This window comes from Branchiostoma belcheri, unplaced genomic scaffold, assembly GCF_001625305.1.
Source record: "Branchiostoma belcheri isolate BF01 breed outbred unplaced genomic scaffold, Haploidv18h27 scaffold130, whole genome shotgun sequence".
NCBI classification, from domain to species: Eukaryota; Metazoa; Chordata; class Leptocardii; order Amphioxiformes; family Branchiostomatidae; genus Branchiostoma; species Branchiostoma belcheri.
This window is the reverse complement of record NW_017802714.1, coordinates 819,103-836,981: the sequence shown is the minus strand read 5'-3', so window position 1 is coordinate 836,981 and position 17,879 is coordinate 819,103. Positions and strand designations below refer to the sequence as shown.

The window sequence follows — 17,879 nt, the reverse complement described above, 5'->3', positions numbered from 1 at the left end:
CTCCGCTATGACAGCTCCGGGGTACGGCTCATTCCGTGAACACACGCCCCCCTCCCCACACTGCACATCCTGGCAGAATCCTCCAACCACTTGCTCCAACTCTACACCAGATTGTAATTGAATAAGAAATCGGAGATTTCAGACACCATGAAAGCATGCAATCCTCGTTTTTCTGACTTCCCCTATCCCCCCCCCCATTTTTACAGGCTCATTGCCAATTTCTGAGAACCTTTGACCTTCTGTCAATCTTTCCTACCCATGTGCTGTCAACATACCGTAAGAGATTTTCTTTTAGAAATGTCATGGGGAGATATAAAGAGATCGTGACTCCTTTCAACAACTTAAACTGTCAATAAGCGTGACCATATACTGCTGTTGGTGTTTCACGGTGTCTACCATTAATACCCACCTTCTTCCGTAAGTACAATCGGCTGCAGGCTGTTACTGCTGGTGACCTGGAGCGCGGGGTCAAACCTGCCGCTAGTGATCGCCTGCTGAAGGTTCGTCTTAGCCATATCCTGGATGATGCTGTCAGGTTGAGATTCTTCCACGGCGAAAACAGCGGCATATCTGGCCTTAACACTACCCTCGCTAAAGGTTAACAACAAAGATGTAGCAACATACTTTGACAAATGGCAACATAGCAGCCCATACAAGTAACTGTATGCAATAATAGCCTAGAAATGTTTTGGATCTGGTAACTGGTCTAGGTGTCTAAAGTTAGCATGGTTTCTAGTATCTGAAATTTCTACGAATTAAAAGTTGCATACAAGTTGCATACTACAATATAATGGACTGGAAAGTGATATTGCCCCTACTTACACTAATTGAAGAATGATAATCTCGATGAACCCAGGAATTCCGGTGTAGATGACAGAGAGCTAGCGGTGATAAGATGACAAAAGGTCAACAATAAGTGATTATGAATATATGTACTAGATGTATGCAACCCAAACGACCTATGGTTCTATTAAATAAGCTATAAATTGAAAATGGGCCGTGTCATGCAATAATAGGGCTTTTGAGTTGACAGCTAACAACACCATCTTAATTCCTAGCGTTACGATGATCTAACGACATTTAGTACCATCGCCTCAAGATGAAATACAGATTGAAACAGTTAGTGGCAAGTTGATATGCTGGACACACAAATAAGTAATTCTGTTCACTTACTGATGTTTTCAACTGTGATGATAATTCCATGTACTCTGCTGAAGTCTTGTCATTGTATTGAGTCCGAAACTCCATCTTCATTGTTATTTGGGCTGGTACAAACTTTCGTGGTTTTGCTATGAAATACCAAAATTCAGAGTCCGTTAGTAAAAAATAACATAATAAATAATAAGATGAATTGGTACAACATATCGTGGCTTTCATGTAAAAATGTAGAATTTAAAACAAAAAAAATGTCTATGATAACAAAAGGTACGTTCCATTCCTACCAAAAGCAACTGAATTAAGGAGATGATATGAAATAGAATAATTTTTTTTAACTCACGCGGCTCTGGAGTGACAGTCATTGGTGTTGGAGTTGTTGTTGGAGTTCGGGTGTTTTCTGTTGTCACCGCTGTAAGTGTGGTTTATATCAGGAATTATTTCAATATTTTTCTCTATTTGTATTTACTATCTTTGCCATCTTTTATAATTTATCTCAAGTACGGATTGTGTCAAATGTTCATTCACAGAACTTTGAAATGGTATTTGTATTCTGTATTCGTATTTATTGGCAATGCTACATGTCATTACTTGTGTAAGCACAGGCAGGTCAACTGGAGACGGCTGATCTTCAGCAACGTACAGATGTATGGCCACAGCAAGTAAATCTTATGGATGCCATATTCCATATAAAATACAAGGTGGGCCAAAAACAAAATTCCTACATTTTACAAATTGTGACTTTATGAACCTTGTTAAACAAGAAATTATAACAATATTGTGTTACGTTTACTGCCTACTATTACAACATTTATTGTCACTTTACTGTCACTGAAAAATAAAAGTTTTCAATCATTGTACACGTGGTTTTAGTTCAGTGGGAACATCACACAAACGGATGAAGTACATCACTGCTTTAAAGCCTTGTCTTGGCTCCTCTCTTCATATTTTGATTTCTTTCAGAAGGCAACAAAATTTGTTGTCTTTTATTTTCCAAAATCAGGCGACAATCAATGCGCGCTCTGAAGTCAGCCGTAGAAATTATTTGCTTTTGGCCTAATACAAAATGAACAAGTAGATAAGAATCTAAGAAAAAACATCATCATCCAATAATGCAAAATCATGCAATCTAACAAAATCATGCAATAAATATTTTTGTCTGAAACACATCACTGTCAAATATTTTATGAACACGTTGGAAACTTTTCTCACCCGTGCAGACAGTACCATTTCCAGTGTAACCAGAATCACACATGCAGCTGTAGGAGCCGGGAGTGTTCGTACAGTTAGCGTTGTCGTCACAGTTGGCAGACTGTGTTGCACACTCATCAACATCTAGAAAAAAAGTAGGCAAATTTGTCAACAAAACTTACAGGATGAAGCTGGCAGCGCGCTGTGTCAGACATCCTGATACTTTGACTTCCAAACGTACCCTCTGGGAGCCTACAAGAGGCTAAAGAAATCGGGGCAGTCCCTGGATAACCTACATTGACAACCTCAAGCCAGATGCCGGCCTTACTGAGGTGAGGGAGCTCCGGTCCATGATGATAGACAGAAAGGGATGGCAAGTGCTTTCGGGATTGGTTCTAGCGGGAGCTCGACCAAAGTAAAATAAGTAAGTGATTTTGACATCGAAAGTTTTCACATGTTGACAAAATGGTTGTGACAAAATAACTTTGCTAATGTATAAACCAACAATGTCTGTAACAGACTCAATGTTCCAGAAACTGTCTTTGTTTATCATAATCGGTCGGCTGCTAGATCCCTTTAACTGCCCCTTGTCGCGAGCAAGGTTGGTGATCTGCTTCTCTGTCAGCTGGTTGTACTCGTCTCCCAGAAGTTGTTGCACATTTATTTATCTATTTATTAATCTCCAAGACACATGGGTGGTCCCTTCAGTCCCCTTGGGACTGATTTCCAAGGGAGCCCATATAGAAATTAAAGCAATATTAAAGGATAAAAATTGAATATAACAGTGAAATCATAAATTAAAATACAGTCGGAGGTGAGATGTCAGAGGTCAAGCTCAAATAATACAAACTTAGGACTAGTAGATCATAAACAATAAAGTACTTGAACATAGTAGTAAAAAACCATATATACAAATCAAGTAAATAACAAAAAATACTTTAACCCTAAACAGTACACCTGGGGTCCGCGCGGACCCCAGCACTATATATTCTGTAATATCTTTTTTGTTTCTAAAGATTTTTTTCAGAAATTTTAGGTAATTGTCACCCATAAAGTTGTCTCTCAATACAGTGCAGAAAACTCCGTTTCTACCATTTATGAAAAAAATTATATCTGATTTTCTTTTGGGGTCCGCGCGGACCCCAGCCGGCTTTCGATCATAATGGATACACTGGCGTTCTTATACATTACCTTATTTCCGTTTTTATATGTTTTTATGCACTCATCGTATGTCTACCAAGTTTTCAGAGAATGGTGTAGTAATAGAATTAAATTTTAATAACTTTGGTGTAATAATGACGTCATATGACGTCAGAGCTAATAATATAGTCCGCCATATTGGATTTTGACCAATGACGTCATCAAATTAGCATATTCTATGCATATTAAATGATTTAACTTATATTTAATTATTAATGTTGGAAAAGAAGTGTAATTTTATATAAAACTCAGAAAATGTTTATGTTAAAAACAAAATTACTTCTATTTTCAAAAAAACTACCCGTTGCCATGGCAACACAAAAAAACATCAACTTACTAGTATTAAACTAATATGAACTTTTTTCCAGAGACATTTTAGGAAAGGTCTCCAAATTTGATACTTCTAGCGCAAACCGTTTAGCCGCTATCTGAGATCAAAGTTGGGCCTCAAAAGCCCCTTCAGTCTGAAATGGGTTTAAAAATCGGGTATTTCTTCTTGTCTTCTTTTCTTCACCAAAAAATAGAAAAAGTTCAAAATGTATGATTTTTGTATGTAATGTGGACACAGAGGTTCCCACATCAGTTTGCAAAACAATTGAGCTGGTAGCATGTTGATAATTTCTAAAAATTAGCAAAAAACTGCTCTGGGGTCCGCGCGGACCCCAGGTGTACAGATTAATCAGTCCGGGAAGGTGTTCTGTTGAGGGTTAATTATAATCGGTCATTTTTCGAAAGGAGTGGAGTGTCAGAAGGTCAGTACTAGTCATATTTCAGTCTCTCTTTAAAAGATTTAAGGGTGGGTGCTTGTTTTGTGTAAGTGTTTAGTGAATTGTAAGTTACTGCCGCTCTATATGCAAATGTACGTTGGCCTGCTTTGGATGTGTAGTTGGGTCTATGTAATAATTGTGCTTGTCTAGTGTGATAGTTGTGTATTTGGTTGTTGCAAATGCATGTATTGAGTAGATAACCGGGGGCTAAGCTGGAGGTATGTGCATGTAAATGTACCAACGAAGGAATCAGTTATGATATAATATGATGATAAAACAAGGATTATAACTTACCCGTACATGTTCTCCCTGTGCCTGTATACCCAGTATTACATGTACAGGTATAGGAGCCGACAGTGTTGGTGCACGTTGCGTTTCTATCACACTGAGTCGTTCCGTTTTCACATTCATTAATATCTGATGCAAGAAAGAAATCACGTATTTAGCCACTAAAACTAAACAACCTTGTCATGTGGATACTAAAGTCATAAGATGTACTTTTAGGCATTCGTCACCAGAATAATTACAATGTTAAAGCTATTGCAAAACCTAAAACAATTATAATCTGTTCCCATGACTACAGAACAAACTATATGTTAGTGTCATTAAAGTCTGCCTATACTGGTCTACATAGGGTATATTCAAACAGTTTACACATCTTTAGATTCATGTATACTTGCTTAAAATCTGTGCCCTAGACACAAGTCGTGGCAATTGTTGATTCACATAAATTTCTGACATGCACTTTATCAGGTCATGCCAAGCAACTATTGTATCAAACTGTGAAAATTCTCTCACCTGTACAGACCGTCCCATCTCCAAAGTAACCAGAATGACACGTGCAGCTGTAGGAACCAGGGGTGTTTGTACAGTCTGCGTGGTCATGACAGTTGTCAATGCCGTCTTCACACTCATGGACATCCACACAGTTACTCCCGAAGTAACCAGACTTACAGGGACAAGTGAAGGAACCGACGGTGTTCGTACACACCGAGTTTTCTGTGCAGGTATCTGTGCCTTCTCTACATTCATCTTCATCTGAAATAGGGTAAACCAAATTATTAGCATCAGCGTCATCAGAAATGCAATATTCTCTGTGTCAATATATTACTTCCAAAAATGAATTTTTAAGGGAGTGGAAAAAGTCTATCCAGTTGTATTTTGGAAAAGATAAGGTCATTTTGATTTGATTGTGACACCACTTATGTCTGATGAAATTACTACAGAATATTACTATAGAAATTACATTCATCATAGAAAATTGTAATGGTTTATAAATTAAAATTACATACGTCAATATAAAAAGTTAAGGGAAACAAACATTAGGTAATGAGTCCCCCGAAGAAAAAAAATAGTTTTACAAGAGTGGAGGAAACATGAAGTGTTCTAGAATTTTTAAGCTAAAAAAACTACTTGATGAAAGAAAATAATGAAAATAAGTGTTAACTGGTATAAGTTATGCAACAGATTCGCAGGTGTGGCAGAAAAAATTACCCCAGCTTACCTTCACAAGACGTCCCGATGCCTGTAAAACCAGTATTGCAAGAGCATACATAGCTGCCCTCCGTGTTTAGACATGATGCCTGTTCATGGCAGTTATTTTGCCCACTTAAACACTCGTCCACATCTGGCAGAAGATTTGGATAAACATTTGAGCATTTGGAATGTTATTTACTGTTGAAAACGAGTTAAGGGTGTATATAGATAACACAAAATTAACAGTTTCCATACATATCAGTAATATTAACACGATCAAGGTTTCTACTCTTACTTATTAATTACATTTAAGTAGTGAATCGTACACGACTAGTATGGAGAAATAGAGCATATGATGGGATTGGGAATGATGTAAGGATTAAAGATAGAGAATAAACGTTTTAAGACAAAACGCTTTATGCTCTTAGAAGTTTTCTGAAGGCATCATTTTTTTTCTTTAACTCTAAAGAGTTGAATCATGGTCTGGGAGTGAAGGTCGCACAAGTCACGAGTGCTTACCTGTACAGGTTCTCCCTGTACCTATGTACCCATCATCACATGTGCAGGTGTAGGAGCCAGCAGTGTTGGTGCAAGTTGCATTTTCATCACACTGACTAATCCCGTCTTCACATTCATCAATGTCTTGAACGAAATTCACAAGATAGTCAGTCATTGAAACATAATAAAACTCATCATGTTGGTAATCCTTAAAGTAATGATTTTGCAAATCCTTCAGTATTGCAAATTGATAGTTATTACAGGTAGGCATTGCCTGTACAGCATCATCATTTACATACTATACTATTCTATACTATGTATATATCGTTACATGGATAACACAGATCTTTAATAAGGGATATTAACCAAACTACATCAAATGTTTTTCAATGTTATCATTCAGCGGTATTACAATGTTTTAGCTGATTGCTGAGATGTCACCCTAATTATATTCTCCCATGTTGTTTTTAAACGACACCATTAAAGATCGCCAGGTATTTTTACCGGACGAGGTTAATCTATTTTATGTACCTTCACATACTGTTCCGGTGCCGTTGTACCCATCTTTGCAGGTACATTCAAAGCTGCCCAGGACGTTTGTGCATACTGCTTGCTCATGGCAGTGTGCTGAATCACCGGTACACTCATCCACATCTATGGACAATACCATCAAAAATACCAATTGGTGCCTGAAATGTTTTAGAAAATCTATTGATCATTGTTATCTATGTTTATAAGCCAAAACGGCATATATTTACATCATACATGTATATCTTTTTTTGAGTTTCAAAATGTACACTTTGTGACAAATGAAGGGTGGAAGCAAAGAAGACCTTACCGGCACAGAAGAAGCCGTCTCCTGTATACCCGTCCCGACAGGTGCAGTTGAAACCACCGTTGAAGTTGAAACACTGAGCATTCGCACTGCAATTCTCAATACGACTGCCAAATGTGCACTCATCGTTATCTGCGTGAAAATTGACACATAACAAAACACATCATCGTCTTTAGCAATTTATATGACTGACTTAACAGCCTCAAAGACAGCTTTTATTTTTGGAGCGATGTAACTCCAAGATTTGAGCCGTGCGCCTTTACTTTTCATAGAAACACCGAGCGCATCAAATCTTCTTCAATGTTTATATCATGCAAAGCTTAAAACAGTTATATCACAACTGTATCTTTGCTATCTGATGCTGATGTACAAGTACTTATTTTTCCTGAGATACCTAGTTATTTAATTTTACGATACGATGATTTAACTTTAAAGTGATGCTTCTAGATTTTTGCTGTGCCAAATTCGTTGGCTTGGGAGCATCGGTACGTCAAAAAGTCAGCCTGGGGCCGTACCTCATTTTTGTCATTCAAACTTTTTAAAAACCGTTTTGGCTTAATTCAATCGATCTGCGATAGAGTAGGGATCAGAACATCCGACAGCCGCCACTGTCATGGTAGATGGTAAGGTATATTGAGTTTGCTCGTAATGCTCAGAGAATGTTAACGTACCTTCACAAGATGTCCCATTGCCGATGTAGCCCTGTCTGCAGCTACAGGTGTACCCTCCCTGGTTGTTGTTGCAGAATGCATTGGGATCACAATCGTTCAGGCTGCTGTCTGAACACTCATCAATATCTATCAAAATGTTAAAAAAAGTTACTTTTAAACTAAGCAATCAGAACATGGCAAATTTGGATCATACTCATGCCGTGACTGATTGAAATTACGTAGCCCAACTTAGAAATTTAGAGTCAGAAACCTCTCCCAATCATTGGGAAAAAAATCCTGATATGGAAATATAGTTAACTCTTAACATTGAAAACACTTAGTAATACACATAAAATTATTGTTTTTGTCAGCTGCATGTTGGAGAAAACAAATACAAGTATGATATCTCACCAGTGCATGCTCGACCATCAGTACCAATCATGTAGCCACTGTCGCAACCACACGTGTAACCTCCGTTTGTGTTGTTACACAGCTGGTCGCAGGCATTCATGGTGTCAAGGGAACATTCGTCGATGTCTGTGATACAAACAATTTCACTACATGTACCTCAGTATATTTTTCTAATACTATACACAATATGTTCAATCAAAATTTGCCATCATTATGATCATTCGAAACAAATCTAGTAAATAGTCACATCGACATTGCTAATCACATCTACTAACTATACGCTTGAGGGCTTGCTTCTTTTTCTTTTTGTATGAGAGTAAACATACATTATTGTTTTGGCTGATTAAAGTTGTTTGACATGAATTCGTAGCCCAGCAAATATATTATACTCTGCTATCATCAGGCTTACCAGTGCAAACTGTGCCATTGTTGGTGATGTTGTAGCCAGAAAAACACAGGCAACTCTCGATTCCATTCTCCACAAAGCAATCAGCATTCGTGCAGACGGTTCTGGTGCAATTTACAGAGGCTGAAAAGAACAACTTGTTGAATCATTCTATTACAGAAAACTTTTTATTCAAGTAATTGCAAAATTTGTGAAAACTGCCAAACGCTTCAAGTAGCATCCGCTAAGGTTGCTCAGTAGTGGATGCAGATGCTACTTGGAGCGTTTACCATACATACATTTCAACCATACAACCATACAAAGCACTCGGAGAACTAATACAATAATATATATGACCCGAAAACATCTAATGCTTTTTTTCTAATCCACTAATCTACCCATTTTACCAAAAAACTACCTTAGCAGGCTGAATGTCAAAGAAAAAGTGAAAAAGTTCGTTACCTTCACAGGAATCCCCGACTTGAATGAATCCTGGGACGCACGAGCAGTTAAACCCACCGTCTGTGTTTGTACAGGCTTGTTCACAGTCATCCAGCTGTTCTGCACACTCGTCAATATCTATAGCAATACGTTGTTGTTGTTTCGATCATTTAACCAGAAAAAAACATATTGCCTATTGGTTGTTTGGCAATATTGTTGGGACAAAACCCCAAAATAAAAGTACATAACCTTATCAAAGTAATAAGGTGTCGAAAGAAACGCCAATCGAAAAAATTGATGTAAAGTGAATAGGTAGAGATCTTGAAGAACAAATATTGCGAAAGAAGAAAAATGGTTGTCCAGACAATAAATCATAATGATAGATGGCTAAACAGAACGCCAAAATAATGCTAGATAAAGCTAATTTTGCATAGGAATAGTGAAGGAGGTCGAAAAGTTCCACGGTATCAAATTTGTCAACTTGTCAAGTTGCCAAATTTGATACCGTGCTTGCAATTGAATTAATCTGAATATGAAGTAAAGTACTGAATGTTATTTTAATTTTGCATTTAAAACAATCGCAAAATCATTTTAGATGTCATCGATCTACGTGTTTAATCAAAGGTAAAAGGGTAAAATGTACAAACGTATTTTTTTTTACCATCACACTTGAAACCATCGACCGCTAGCCTGTATCCATCCTCACAGCTACAGGTATAACTTCCATCAGTGTTGGAGCAGTTCATAGAGCATTTACCGTTGTCAGTCATACACTCATTCACATCTGTGGAGAATATACACATCAGATATACACATCGGTTTCTTCCTCACTGATTCTTAATTTTTGATGGCCCATAGTTCTTATTTTCTTAATAATCCTTCAAACCCTTTACTTTTACATAATTTGTCCCTATTAAAATTTCTTTTTAATATTAAATATTTTTTGGCACTGCCACAGAACACAAGCTACATAAGGCATTGAATTATACTCGAGCGACCAATGATTAAAGCTTGGTGTGTTCCTACCTGTGCAGTGCCTGCCGTCTCCTTCGTAACCATTATAACATGTACAGTTGTAGCCTCCAATTAGGTTGGTACAGACGGCTTTTGTGTCGATGTCACAGTCAGCTTCTCCCCTTACACATTCATCAATATCTGCGGAAACGAAATGCAATTATATGTACTAATTAACCAATTAACCAACAAATCATCTCTGTTGTAACATTCGTAGTAATCAATCTAGCTTCATATGATATGCAGGGTTATCTACATTTTCTTATGTATCCTTACAAACATATTGTGCAAAATGGCAGGTGGAACTATGACTCATTTCTGTTTTTCAATAAAACGTATATGTTCCTTAAAGTAAGCAGTTTCTACTAACTATAAGTATAAAAGGTGATCACTAGTGGTATTGCCACGTGGGCTGTCTTCTTTCATATGAAAGAGAATTATGAGTAATGAAAAGATTGCGTTCTAAAATGTAACTGGAATCTACTTAAGATGATGGTGATTTTTTACATGTTTTCCATCCATTGGGAGAAATGTAAACTGCTTACCTTCACACTGAATCCCATTCCCGACGAATCCCGCGTTACACGAACACGTGTAAGATCCCGGAGAGTTTGTGCAGGTTGCCTCCTGAGCACAGTTATCTATGGCACTTCCACACTCGTCGACATCTATATTAGACAATTAAAAGAAAAAAAAAGAAAGGTATATGTAATGCACACGGCAGACTAGACATAATAAAGGTAGTACCATACCATTGACTTTCTCTCTAAGCGGCGCCAGCGGGTTAGATATCATGGTGTTGTGTCCGACTGGGAGACACTAACATGCGGAGTACCACAAGGCACCAAACTAGGGCCGTTAGTCTTCCTGGCACTTGTCAACGACGCTGTACCCGCCGAGGAATCAACAACGCACACTATTTAGTATGTCGACGACCTGTCATTATTAGAATCACGACACGTGCTCAAGGCACCCGCCATCCAAGACGACGTCGACGGTCTAGTCAGATGGACTGATGACAACCACATGACCTTGAATCCGTCAAAATGTAAAGTTCTGATTTTTGTTTCATGAAGCATCCGCCACCCCCACCTGTGATCACAGTCGGTCCCACACAGCTGGAGGTCATCGAGTTTGCTCGCATATTAGGCGTCATACTAAAGAGCAACCTGAAGTGGACCAAACACGTCAAAATGATCGTAGGGAAAGGAAGCAGAAGGCTCTATATGTTAAGGACACTGTCCAAATACGGTCTGAGCACAGTTGACCTTGTACTTGTCTATATCGGATTTATACGCCGTGTTGGAATACGCGTGTCAAGTGTGGCATCCGGGACTTACAGTTGCAGAATGTCAGTCAATGGAGAGAGTGCAGCGAAGAGCATGCAGAATTATTCTTGGACAGGACTACAGTAGCTACAGCTCGGCGCTGTCTGAACTCTCTCTATCCACACTTTCCCAACGACGGCATGAACTGTGCAGAAAGTTCGCTGAGCCGTTGCTGAAATCGCCGACCTACAGAAACTGGTTGCCACCTTGCCGTGAGGCCATATCCGGCAGGACGACCAGGTCGAGTAAACAGCTACAAACTCTCAGACACAGAACTGTCCGATTCACTAAGAGCCCTATATACTATGTGACAAAGTTGCTGAACGATACGCAAGTTCTGTAACATACTGGTTGTTGTACTGGCCGAACAGGCTTTTCGTACTTTTAATATTGTATTTTCTATGTATATGTAGTTTTTTGAATTCTCTATTGATAACATTCTCAAGTTTTCAAATTGTAAAAAAAGCCTACAATTCAGCCATTTAGGCTGCCACCGACTTTTAAACCTGTATGTCTATTTATTTGTTTATGAGAATAAACCAGTCATCATCATCATAATCATCATAGCATTTTTTAGGCCGCAGGGGCAATAGGTTATCGACTAGGGCACGATGTTAGGAGGTGGAGCCCATCCATCTCCCTCCACTGCCTTAACCTGCCCAGCTAAAGTCATGTACAAATTTTACACCTGGGTGAAGTGACAAAGGTACTTAGTATGCCTTTTTTCAAGGACACGGCGTCTTGCCAGTAATTGAACCCGTGACCATCCCATGTCCTGCCCGGTAGCCTAGGGTCTTGGCGATTGATGCCACCACATGGGCACAATACAAATATCACAAATTTTCTTCCTTTTAGAATTTGACTTAAGAGTAAAATCTTTAAAACTTACCAGTGCAAGTGACTGTACCGATCCCTTCATACCCCTCTGTACACAGGCAGTTATAAGAGCCCTCCGTATTGGTGCAATCCGCGTTCTCAGTGCAGTTGTTCAGAGCAGCATCTGAACACTCGTCAACATCTGAAGAGCCACCGTCAAGTAAATTAGATATCTAAATATTGGTACCAGTTTCAGTTACAAGAGTATCATCACTCGATTATTGTTTAACTAACCATGTGATATAAAAACACATAATCTGCCAACTATATGACAACAGCATTTCGTCGAAGCAATAAAGTTGCATATTGAATAATGTTTATTGCAAAAAATACCCTCGACATCAACTGATAGTGCCTGTTATTCAATGATTCTGGGTTTTCATTTTCTATGAGCTGATAGAAGGGAGTTGAAGTTTGCTCCTCGATATGCCATCAGGCACTTGAGTTAATAAAGTCTAGGCACAGCAAGTCAATGTCATGTTGCAACTAATGGTGAACTGTTCACAAAAAAATCTGAAATGGTATAAAATAGGTCTATCGCAATGGCCATATTACATATATGTTTCACATTGTTTACTAAACAATGCAATGTACCAGGTACATTAGGAAATAACGTTACTGCACAACATGTGTACAAGTTACAGCGTCTGGTTCCTACTGTTAGATAACCATAAACATAATATGAGGCTAATCTACCTTACAAAAGACTAATTCAGTCGGGATGGGAATGAAATCATTAGAAAAATTGCACCAGGTCTACCTCAAAGAAAACCGTAACAAACCTTGACATGTGATCCCGTCTCCTTCATATCCACCCCTGCACGCACAGCTATAGGACCCAGGGTTATCTGTACAGATCCCCTGCCCCGGGCTACAGTTGTCCAGTTGCTCTTCACACTCATCCACGTTGGTGCACACTGCCCCCTTGCGGCGGTAACCAGAGTTACAGCTGCAGCTGTAGGAGCCGATGGAGTTGGTACATCTTGCGTTTGTGTGGCAGATGTCCGGATCAACACACTCATCTTTGTCTTTAAAGGATAAGATAAACGAATTTGAATGGTTATCAATACTACAGGGATGATCCTTAATTGCATATTCTTTCCAACATGGAGGCCAAAAACATAGTGGTTATACAACTGCTACCGAGTCTAAATCTAAAGTACCATTACCCTTAATGATTAAAGAATGAAAAACGCTTATTGTACATTTTTGCTCGTTGGGAACTAAGTACAGGTCACGGCAAATAGCGATGGTAAACTAAAATATATCTATAGTAAAACTACATATGTACAGGTTCTGCTTCTTCTCGCTTCTTAAGACAGTTGTAAGTATAAAACATATGAAGCTTATGGTACAGGGATTATCGAGTTTCATGAGGAGTGTGAATTTTTCTTTTAAATGTAAAAATCTAAAACTATAAGTAACTTGCATACAATTGAAGAGAATCTTTATCTTATTATCATATAGAGTACAGTGCAGAAAAAAATGACCTATCTTCAATCTCACTTAGGTTACAGTAATGACAAATTCTTTGTTGCAGGGGAATATGGTAGTGTCTACATTTTTCAACAAGAAGTTTGTTTGAGCTAATCCGAAGTCTTGTAGTGGCTATTCTGTACCGCAAAAATAGTTTCCTCGTTGTATGTAGTTTAAGTAATCTGTATGTTCGTAGTTTGTTGTTGTTACGAATTTCTGCTGTAAAAGTTTGGAAATACATGTCCTATCAAGTTTGTCAAGAGGAAATAATATTGGATCATGTTAAAACAACTGTCCTACTTTCTACTTATAAAATTGTATCGTAAGACATACAGCTTCAGAAGGACAGTAACAACGAGTAGATACAACTTACCCTCACATCTGCGTCCACTGCCTTCATAGCCAGCCTTACATGTGCATGTGTAGGATCCAACAGTGTTGTCACATACTGCATTGCGATCACAGGAGGCACTAGTCGTACATTCATCAACATCTGAAAAAGGATAGGAATGAAATGATTTATACAATTAATAACATAGTATTTGATTGTTTCTGTTTCCAACATTCGGATTTATTCTGATCTCATTATAGGTCAAAATGAAATAGATTTCCCACATTGGGAGAAAAAGTGTTTCAGAGGGTTCTGCCGAGAAAAAGGGTTTTGCATCCAACGTTTCGGTGACAGTCTGTCATCTTCTTCTGGACAGCAATCACTGGTTTTGATTCGTATACAGTTTTACAACAGTTTCTTGTAAACACAGTCAGATTAATTATTGTTTTTATGTTTTATAGTAAAGGTATAAGGTAAAGTAATCACCTGCGCAGTAGGTCCCATTACCAGTATATCCGGCAGTACAGGTACAGGTAAAGCTGCCCTCTGTGTTGGTGCATGTCGCCTCAACTGCACAATCAGCTGTACTAATGCCACACTCGTTTATATCTAGAGAAAAAATATACAGTTTGATATGGTATTTCTGCCTGTGAAAAAAGAATGAGATGTATTTATAGTGAAAACAAAGTTCGGCTGGACAAAAATATCTGGTAAATAGTACTTTAGACCTTATTGTTCTACTGGCTATCAAAGAATGCAATTTCTAGATTGCAATATAATGATATCTCTCAACTCTTTTTATCAGCAAAACATCTACAGCTGGCACACCCTCTGTTCTTAGATCTCAATTTATATTTTACTACTGCTATCATAACTATTATCATTACTGTCTCTACTTATATTTTGCTATTTATACCTATGTTATCGTAGTTATTACATTTGTTTTTGTTTTACTACTTACCTTAAGAATTTTGTTAGTGATTATTTGTATTTGTTATTAGTTGTATTTTAGATTTATGCATGTTTTTATCTGGACAGGGTGCCTCGAAAAGGCACCGCCTGTTCCCTCTGTCCTGTCCTTGTGGCAAAGTTGAAACAAATAATTTAAAAAATAAATAAGATACAACTCCGTAGCTTACCAGTACAGTTGAGGCCATTGCTGTCTAGGGTGTAACCAAGGTCGCAGCCACAGGTGTAGCTGCCCAGGATATTCACACAGTTATGGGGCTGTTCACAAAGCTGACCTTGGACACACTCGTTGATATCTGCAAAATTAAAGAAAAGACATAATATTAGAAAGGCACTTGCAAACACCATTGCATTAAAGAGTCAACAGACATTTTTGGAAGGCAAATAGCCAGTTGGTTGTAATTTGAGGACGGGGACTACATTTTGGTTTGATCTGGTCTGGTGGAAGTCCGTAAAATCATTGACATTACAATATTGGTGATGTGCACATTCATATTTTTCTGACTTCCTACCGCTTTGTAATGTCCTTGGCCTAAGCTGCTTGATAAAAAAAAACGATAAACACTTATCAAGAACTAATATAATACAAAATGTGTTTATTATAATTAGGAAAAACGGAAAATGTTGGTCCTACTGACCATAACACTTTTCCCCAGTCCCATCCAGACCATTGGGGCATGGTCCGCATTCGAAGCCATGTTTAGGTGCTACCATATCTGTACACGCCGCTCCTGGATAACACGGGTCCTCCTCACATTCATTCTTATCAGTCTCACAGAACTCTCCTGTCCAGGCTTCAGGACACGAACAGGAAACAACCTGTTTAACAACAACAAGACGAGGTATACATCATACAGAATCTGGTACTTAAAAGGTATTCATGGAGTAACTGATAGGTTCTTCATACACTGTGTTAAATGTACTCTGTACAGTAGAATCGCTGCATATGTTCCACTTGTAGTATACTTGTGCATGTGTATAAAAATAAAAAGTAAAGATTCTCCTCTACAATAGAAGAAAGGTGAAATGATAAAGTAAATAATATAAAAAAATGTCTTGGCGTGCTAAACTTTTTTCAAGACAGACCTGAAACTGTCCCACAGGGTTCATGTCTCCAGTAAAGTCCACAGTGACAAAGTTGCAGATTCCACCGTGTTGACAATTGCAGAGTTTCACCATGGGGTAGGTCGACGAAGAGGCTCCTTTGTTGTCTTGGGCAATAATCTCTAGTTGCACTGGTAGTAGGCTTCTGGGAGTCCACCTAAGGATACCGTTAACTAAAAAGAAATAAGGATTGGGTTTTTCAGACTTTGTAGTATTAGTGTCTCCCTCATGAAATAATAAGCTTGCTACCTTTCTGCCACCTTCTGTACACAGCCATTTCCTGTGTCTTAACTGTTGGTCTGCTTTTATCCTGCCTGTCAATCTTACACTCGCCCATATGCTGTCAACTTATATGTATTCCTGGCATATCAACAGTTCTTCTGTACCCGGAAGTACTACTTTGTAATGCGGTAACACAGATGTGGTTTTGAGGAAAAGAAAATACAAAGGAATGCTTCATCATGACATGAAAGCGTTCAGATGGTTTGACGGATCTCCACGAAAATGTCAGAGAGCGACTGAATAAAAAAAAAGTTACCACACATCGGACAATATACATACCAGGGTTGATGGTTGCCCCAGGAATGTTGTTGACGTTGCCAATGGAATATCTCAAAGGATTGTCCTCAGGGTCAACAGCAATGACCTGTAGTTCCACCTGCTGTCCAACTATTCCATTGACTGTGGCGTTGGTTGTGATGTTGGGTGGAAAGTTGGCTGCAAGAAAAAATACCATGATTATGTCAGTAGTGAACAAGGTGTCTTCAAGGATTTCTGTCATTCATATTTCTATATCCGTACCAATTATGTTAGTTTTCTTTTACAGTGCAACTGACTAGTGATACATGCATTTGCTTGTATCAAACTTGAAGAAGTCCACTATAAAATTGTAAAAGAATAACCGTATCTAAAAAGGGCACCGTAGACTAACCCAGTGTCTCTGCGTCTGAATCGAAAGTCACAATACTTGATCGGGTTTGTTCTCCCACTTCTGCGTCGTTTGTGCTGAGAAAGTCAAAGAGACATTCTACATTTGTGCCACACAGAACCTCAGCCTCGCTTCGTTTATCGGGGGAGACAGCTGCTAGTAGTTGGTTGAGAAACTTTGGCCTGAAATCTGGCTTGGCAAAGGAAGTGGCGTTTTGTCCATCCTCGTAGGTGAATAGACTTTCGTCTTGTCTGATTTGCCCTACAAAAAATAATGCATTAATGTTCTTCTTGTTTTAATATATGGATAAATAATGATGGGACTGTATGGCAAATTATTACACAAAAATAACATGTGTCCACACATCTAATATCTACACAATTCTGTTCGAATAAGTAAACAATAAGTATACAATTGTCTAGAGAAAAAATGTAAACATAATTAATGTCGTGTTTCTTACATGATAATCCCCATGGGAAGATTTCTTCCTCTGTTAGATTTCTGTCCTCTGGTGCCTGCAGTACCGTGCCGTTAGGATAGGTGAAGTCGTCCAAAATGTTGTCGTTCCAGACACCTGTGGATGTAATATAATAGACATAACTAACTATACAATACGATTTAGTGAGCCCTACATTGATTAGTTAGCTTGTTTTCTACTTGTAACTTGTAGGGCAAAATATAATGACCTGTCCTTTTGTCATTTGCTGGACCGAAGTTATCAATTTACATTTTTTTATAAAAAAACATGCAGAAATATTTTGTCTGTTTGTTATGAATTCTATTTATATGATAAAAATTTTTATCTGCTTTGAAACAGCAGGTTATTGCTATATAATTTCTTTTT

General features: G+C 38.3%; 1 protein-coding gene across 1 annotated transcript in view; it reads right to left on the bottom strand.

Moving 5' to 3' along the window:
- Positions 1-6: 6 nt before the first annotated feature.
- Positions 7-17,879, bottom strand: part of LOC109464016 — a gene marked incomplete at its 3' end in the record, with an annotated part of 45,578 nt that continues 27,705 nt past the window's right edge. Inside the window, exons 22-50 of the mRNA XM_019760935.1 lie at positions 17,496-17,609; positions 17,039-17,296; positions 16,669-16,824; positions 16,090-16,280; positions 15,642-15,822; positions 15,174-15,299; positions 14,521-14,643; positions 14,077-14,196; positions 13,010-13,255; positions 12,241-12,369; positions 10,569-10,691; positions 10,036-10,164; positions 9,671-9,793; positions 9,031-9,147; positions 8,593-8,712; positions 8,184-8,309; positions 7,794-7,919; positions 7,126-7,254; positions 6,819-6,941; positions 6,309-6,431; positions 5,818-5,940; positions 5,112-5,351; positions 4,608-4,730; positions 2,368-2,490; positions 1,499-1,567; positions 1,174-1,289; positions 823-881; positions 410-591; positions 7-101 (exon numbers count right to left, since the gene is read on the bottom strand). Coding sequence (XP_019616494.1) covers positions 7-101; positions 410-591; positions 823-881; positions 1,174-1,289; positions 1,499-1,567; positions 2,368-2,490; positions 4,608-4,730; positions 5,112-5,351; positions 5,818-5,940; positions 6,309-6,431; positions 6,819-6,941; positions 7,126-7,254; positions 7,794-7,919; positions 8,184-8,309; positions 8,593-8,712; positions 9,031-9,147; positions 9,671-9,793; positions 10,036-10,164; positions 10,569-10,691; positions 12,241-12,369; positions 13,010-13,255; positions 14,077-14,196; positions 14,521-14,643; positions 15,174-15,299; positions 15,642-15,822; positions 16,090-16,280; positions 16,669-16,824; positions 17,039-17,296; positions 17,496-17,609 — 4,013 coding nt within the window. The remainder of the gene's footprint in view (positions 102-409; positions 592-822; positions 882-1,173; positions 1,290-1,498; positions 1,568-2,367; positions 2,491-4,607; positions 4,731-5,111; positions 5,352-5,817; positions 5,941-6,308; positions 6,432-6,818; positions 6,942-7,125; positions 7,255-7,793; positions 7,920-8,183; positions 8,310-8,592; positions 8,713-9,030; positions 9,148-9,670; positions 9,794-10,035; positions 10,165-10,568; positions 10,692-12,240; positions 12,370-13,009; positions 13,256-14,076; positions 14,197-14,520; positions 14,644-15,173; positions 15,300-15,641; positions 15,823-16,089; positions 16,281-16,668; positions 16,825-17,038; positions 17,297-17,495; positions 17,610-17,879) is intronic.